Genomic DNA, 6,133 nt, shown 5'->3' with positions numbered 1-6,133 from the left:
CAAGAAAAAATAAAAACCAAAAAAAAACCCAAGAAAAAAACCAAGAAAAAAGAAAAACCAAGAAAGTCCAGTTGCCTCCTGAGGAAAAAAAAAAAAGCACCTTTGAAACTTCCAACATTATTATATATTTTTTTTTTCAATGACGGGAGCGGAGGCGGGGCCTCAGTGCGGGAGGGGCGGGGCGCTGAGGTGCGAAAGTGGGCGGAGCGCCGAAGAAGCGCAGGTGAAACTGGCGCCCGGGCTAAAGTTTGCTCAGAAGCGCCCGGCGCTGGGCCGGAGGTGGACTGGGCCGGTTTCTGTTTCTGGGACGGGGCGGGCGTGGCTGGCCAGCCGGCGGGCGGGCGCCCCGGGGCGGGGATGGTTTGAAGGAGGCGAGAGGAGCGGCCGGCGAAGGTGAGCCATGGCGCAGGAGCTGAGCCAAGCGGAGCTGCTGGACTTTCTCTGCCAGGCCGGGGGGCGAGTGGCCAACGCCGCTTTGCTGGGCCACTTCCAGCGCTTCTTGCGCGACCCCCGGGCGGCCCCCGCCCAGCTCCAGCACCGCCGCCACCTCTTCAAGGGCTTCGTCAACTCCGTGGCCACCGTCAGCCAGGACGGGCCCGGCGGCGCTACTTACGTGGTGCTGAGGAAACGGTACCGAGACCTGATCGGGGAGGAGTCCAGATCGCCGCCCGACCACGGCCCGTGGCCTGAACCGCCGCCGTCGCCGCGGGCACCAGCCGGCCCATCGCCGCCTCAGCCAGCCAGGTGGGATCGCGCCGGCGCCGCCGCCGGGAAGGCGCCGGGAACCGCTTCTCCCCGGGGAATTTCCGAACCGCGGCGGGAAACGGGTGGCGAAGTGGCGGCGGGCCGGAGGAGGAAGGCCGGCAGGTGCCTTCCCGCCACACCTGGAGTCGGATCTCGGCCTCCGCCTGCCAGCCCCACCTTGGGCTGCCTGGGCAGAGAGAAAAAGGCTCCCCGGCAGCCGCTCGCGGAGCCAGCCGCTCGGGACCCGCCGCTCCTGCGGGAAAAGGCGCGGCAGGCCAACGGCCTCAGTTTACCCGTCGGAGAAATGGGTGCCGGCAGCGTCCAGCAAAGGATTCGGGACTGGATCATTACCCATCATGCGGCTTCCCCCGAGCCCTGCCAGGCCCTGGAAGGAGAGGAAGCCTGCCCCATCCCAGCCTGGTCTCAAAGCTCGGACCGGAGCCGCCTTTGTGGGTCGCTGGGTTTCGATCCTCCGTCGGAGTCCTCGGAGGGCTGGCGGGACTCTCCCGTGCCCGTCTTCCGCAGCATCCGATGCCGGCTTTCCTTGCAGGATTTTGAAGATTACCTGGAGCAGGAGAGCTCGGCCAGCGAAGAGGGCAGCAGCGCCAGCAGGGAGAGCGGCTCCCATCCCAGGGAAAGGGAAGAAGCGGGCAGGATGAACGGCTGCGTTGGAAACTCAGCTGGGCACGAGGCACCTGGAGTTGCCCCTCACAGCGATAGATTGGGGGTGAGGATGCCCCTCGCCCAGTCCAGTCAGGACTCCAAGGCTGGCAAGTCCCCTCCTCACATTGATTTGCTGCACCTTGTGGTTGGCAGAGCTGCCACCAGGGACAAAACAGAAGGGAGGGATTTGCTCAAACCGAGGAAGATGGGCAGGCCACCGTCCCCAAATCTGGACGCCCCCTTAAGCCCCCAGTGGGCCCCCAGACCGAGACCTGTGGTAAATGCCCCCTCCGTGGAAAGACTGGCCCCTCACCCAGAGGGCCCTGCTGAGCACAGGTCTTCCTCGGTGCCTCTGGACGGTCGAGAACACACCTGGCTGGTGAAAGTTGCCACAGGCTCCTGGATGCAGGTCCGGGCTCTACTCCGCGAAGACCCTCACCTGGTGCTCCACAGGGACTTCGTCTCTGGCTTCACGGTGCTTCACTGGCTGGCCAAGCACGGGAACGCTGAAGTGCTGCAGGACTTTGTCGCCGGCGCTCAGGAGGCAGGAGTTGTCCTGGACGCCAATGTCCGGTCCGGTTGTGGCTACACTCCATTGCACCTAGCGGCCATTCACAGTCACCCCCTGGTCATAAAAATCCTGGTGCAGAGGCTACATTGCCGGACGCAAGTCCGGGACAGCAGCGGCAAGAAGCCTTGGCAGTATTTGAACGCCAGCGCCTCTGGGGAAATATGGCAGCTTTTGGGGGCCCCTCGAGGCAGGACCATCTTCCCAACTCATCCCATCGCCCGGCCGTCCACAGCCACTCCTTCGTCAACCTCCCTGGCCAGGAAAGTGAACAGAAAACCTTCCCTGGCAAGGTACTTGAAACCTCATCATCTGAAACGGAAACAAGGGTGCAAGTGCTCCGTTTTACAGGAGATTGAGGAATACAGTGATTAAGAACCGCGGGTGTGGCCTTTGGACCGAGACAAATTTGGGGGAATTTGATGATTCAAAGGGATCTCTAACCTTGGCAACTTGAAGACTTGTGGACTTCAACTCCCAGAATTCTTCCTGCAGACATGTTAGCTTAGGAATTCTGGGAGTTGAAGTCCACAAGTCTTAAACTTGCCAAGTTTGAAGATGCTTGATTCAAAGGGTCTCCAAGGATGTTGTGGGCCCAGCTGGTTGGTTTTTTGTTTTTTTTTCCAGCTCATTAGCTATGTTTGGGGAGGAACTGGATGAAAAATGACATTTTATTCCTTGAACGTATTTGGATTTTAATTTTAACCGGGGATGGGGAGAATTGCTTTACACGCCCCGAGTGGAAACTTGGGGGTTTGGGGGTCCGTCCTGCAAAAAATGCTCAAGGAAAATTCTCTGGCCAACCTCGAAATAACCCTTTTCGTGTCCGTTGCCGAGATGCTGCACTTTAGCTCTTTATTTTTTCTTTAAAAAAAAAACCAGGTAAAAGGGAACAGCAGTCTGTCTTGAAGGGTGGATAGGTGGGGGAATGATGATCAAAGTTGAAATCCATGTTGGCTTTGGAGCATTGGGAGGGTCTTTATGCAAGGACCTTTGAGTTGGGCGTTAGGAGGATGGGAGGAGGGCTGGTTATCCCTGAAACTACAAAGCCAGTATTGAAAATGCCATATATGAAACCCAGAATCAAAGAGAAAGTTGTCATTTGCACTTGTCTCTCACCAGCTGTGATGAACTTTGTTTTTTTAACCGTTTGCCTTTGGGGACATATTAGAGAGACAGGCGGGCTGGAATGTCTTAATTAGGTTGGCTAACCTCACTGCAAAGAGTTTTAAACCTTCAAAGGAAAAAAAGCCCAGAGGTTAAAAGAGACAAATGAAATCCAACTCACTTGGGAACTTAAAAAGTGACCAACAGAAACTTGATTGTATTTTATTACTTTGTAAGGCCTGTTAATAAACCTTATTGCTGCTTACTTACTATATTTTTGCATCATGGTGTTTACCTTAGAGGGACTTCCTTGGTGTTACCTTAAAATTAGCCTGAAAGGGAGAGTTTGCATGTACTTCGAAGGATGGAGTAGACTCTGGAAAGGAGATCAGTGGGGGTCACCATGGCTTCCCAGCAAGGAAAGCATCCCTTTATAGAAAGAACATGTGGAAGGTGGGTTTTTTTTTTTGCAGTGGCACCTTGTGAATGCTGGATCCTACATAGAGGCAGATATTTCTCTCTCTGGGCACAGTGAAAAAATATCTGCTGAACAAAACTCCACATTGGTGACAGGAAAGCATCCGGCCAGTAAACTCTCTGCTAGCTCCATTCAATTGTGCAGACTCCATCCTGCAAAGGATTATGGAGTCGTTAAAAGACGATGATGATGCCCTTGTGAATGCTGGAGAGTAGCTGCCCCCACAGAATGGTACATTTAATGAAGATACTAGAGTTTAACACAAATTATAGGATTTGCAAGTGAAGGTCCTGGTTTGGACCCTAGGTAGGATCTTGGTTTAGCATATATGAATTTAGCCATTGTGGTTTGCAATGGTTTAGGGTTTAATTGGTGTTCAAGATGCCATACCAAGGCAGTTTGTGGTCTGATAGATGATGAACCTTACAACAAGTCAGTTGGTCCTTGACTTGCAACAGTTCGTTTAATGACCGTTCAAAGTTACAACGGCACTGAAAGAAGTCCATTTCTTTCTTTTTAAGACCATTTCTCACACAACCATTGTAACATCCCCATGGTCACATGATCAAAATTCCCTCCGTTCGGCTACTGACTCATATTTATGACGGTTGCTGTGTCCCGTGGGCAGGTTGATCACTTTTGTCACTTTCTGACAAGCAAGGTCAATGGAGGGAAAGCCAGATTCACTTAACAACTCTGCAGCGATCCATTTAACAACTTTGGCAAGAAAGGTGTTAAAACGGAGGAAAACTCACCTAACAAATGTGGCACTTGGCAAGTTTAGGCTCAGTTTGTGGTCGTAAGTCAAGGACTACTTATATACATTTCATACCTGACTTTCAAGATAAACCTTCGTTGTGGTTCTCCCAGAATTGTAGCCTGCCAAGGATTTGTGGACAATATGATTTGGAAGGAGAAAGGGTGAAGATAGAACAGTTCTCTAATACAGTTCTGTGCTATCGATGTACTTTGATTCTGTTTGCAGCTTTGGTGGCTATCTCTGGTACCATATTTCATATTTTTTAGCCTATTCCAAGAAACAGAAAAGAAATACATGCCAGAAACAATTCCTCTTCACCTTCTTAAGGTGGTTTGCCTGCGTTGGTTAGCCCTGTAACTAAAACAATTGTATCTTTTAATCATTTTGGGGCCTTTTATGATACCGTTGGATTGATTCAGCCATTCTGCTGAAGCATAATACAGGGTTTTTTGCGGGGGGCGGGTAGGGTCCTTGATGCTCTCTGACCTTGATTTCTTTCTTACAGACTTTTCATTACCCAACTAGGTAACGTCATCAGTGCTAGTCACTTGTATGTCTATGGAGATTCTGAGTCATTCAGGTCATGTTTTCCTTGAAGGACCTTTTCCAAAAGGCAAGTGGACTTTGTTTTTCCTTGAAGTTGTTGGTTCAGAGGAGAACTGAAGAAACTTATTTGGATGAGAAGCAAAACGTCTTCAAGGAAAAACGAAGTCCAGTTGCCTTTTGAAAAAGCATTTTTGGGACAAAAGTCTGTAGATATTCCCAGCCTTCCAGGTCACGATTGTCCCAAAGGTGCTTTTTCAGGACTTCCTTGGTTTTTTTTCTTGGAAGATATTTTGCTTCTCGTCCCAGAAGCTTCTTCAGCTCTTCCATTCCCCATTATCCAGTCAGAGCTGAAGAAGCTTCTTGGATGAGAAGTGAAACGTCTTCAAAGAAAAAAACCAAGAAAGTCCAGTTGCCTCCTGAAAAAAAACACCTTTGGGATAGCCACTTATATATAAACAGAGCAGATCCCACTCCCTTCTTACGCTGATGAAGTTAGCTAGTTGGGTAATGAAATGTCCACAAGAAAATATCGAAGCTCAAAGAGCACCTAACCCCATACAGGCAATCCTTGACTTACAACAGTTTATGTCATGCCTTTGGTAGAGTCGGACTCTGAGGGAGAGGAGGAACAGCCAGCAGGGAGTGGAGGTGTGGCTCCAGAGGTTGTGGAGGAGGCTGGGGAAGGGCAAAGGCCAGCTGGGCAGTCAGAGGAAGACCCAGGCCCATCCCCTCTTCATCCTTGGACACGCAGGGAGGAACAGAAAAGGGAACAACTTGGCTTACGAGAGAGGAAGTGGCCACGATCCCCCTCATTGGTTGCAGTTGGGGAGACTATAAGAGAGATGATTACAACACAGAGTTGCCAGAAGCAAAGCGGGTTTTATTTTGGGTTGAAGTTACCTTGGTTGGTGTCCTTCCAACAGACTGTGCCTTGTTATTCTCCTTGAATTTGGTAATTACTTATCTTGGTCAGTTGTGGAATTTCCTTCATTGTAGTTTGTTTGGGTTTTTTATTTCACCTCTATCTGCTCATTAAGTTCAGACCGTATTGCTTTCTTTTGAAGACTATTTTTGAGTACATTTTATCTCCAACTGAGAATTATTGAACAGTGGGGACAAGTTGGAGGCATTAAAGGACATTTATTTGCATTTTGGATTTTGTTATGTTTGTGTTACACTCCAGGTCATCACGGTTTATTTAGTGACCATTCGAAGTTACAATGCCACTGAAAAAAGTGACTTATCATTTTTCACACAACCTTTGCAG

At 50.3% G+C, this 6,133-nt stretch overlaps 1 protein-coding gene across 1 annotated transcript; it reads left to right on the top strand.

Annotated features, from left to right (window-relative positions):
- The first annotated feature begins 282 nt into the window (after window positions 1-282).
- On the top strand, window positions 283-3,347 carry SOWAHB (sosondowah ankyrin repeat domain family member B). Its single transcript, XM_026717223.2, has one exon. It carries the CDS (start codon window positions 401-403, stop codon window positions 2,348-2,350), a length of 1,950 nt encoding a protein of 649 aa, XP_026573008.2. The 5' UTR covers window positions 283-400; the 3' UTR covers window positions 2,351-3,347.
- Window positions 3,348-6,133: the final 2,786 nt, after the last annotated feature.

This window comes from Pseudonaja textilis, chromosome 6, assembly GCF_049901715.1.
Source record: "Pseudonaja textilis isolate UNSWEBS1 chromosome 6, rPseTex1.2, whole genome shotgun sequence".
NCBI classification, from domain to species: Eukaryota; Metazoa; Chordata; class Lepidosauria; order Squamata; family Elapidae; genus Pseudonaja; species Pseudonaja textilis.
The sequence above is the reverse complement of the archived record's forward strand: the minus strand, read 5'-3'. Positions and strand labels throughout refer to the sequence as shown.

Excerpts from the sequence above, each read along its gene's own strand:
- SOWAHB (XM_026717223.2), top strand. The coding sequence starts at position 401 with ATGGCGCAGGAGCTGAGCCAAGCGGAGCTGCTGGACTTTCTCTGCCAG.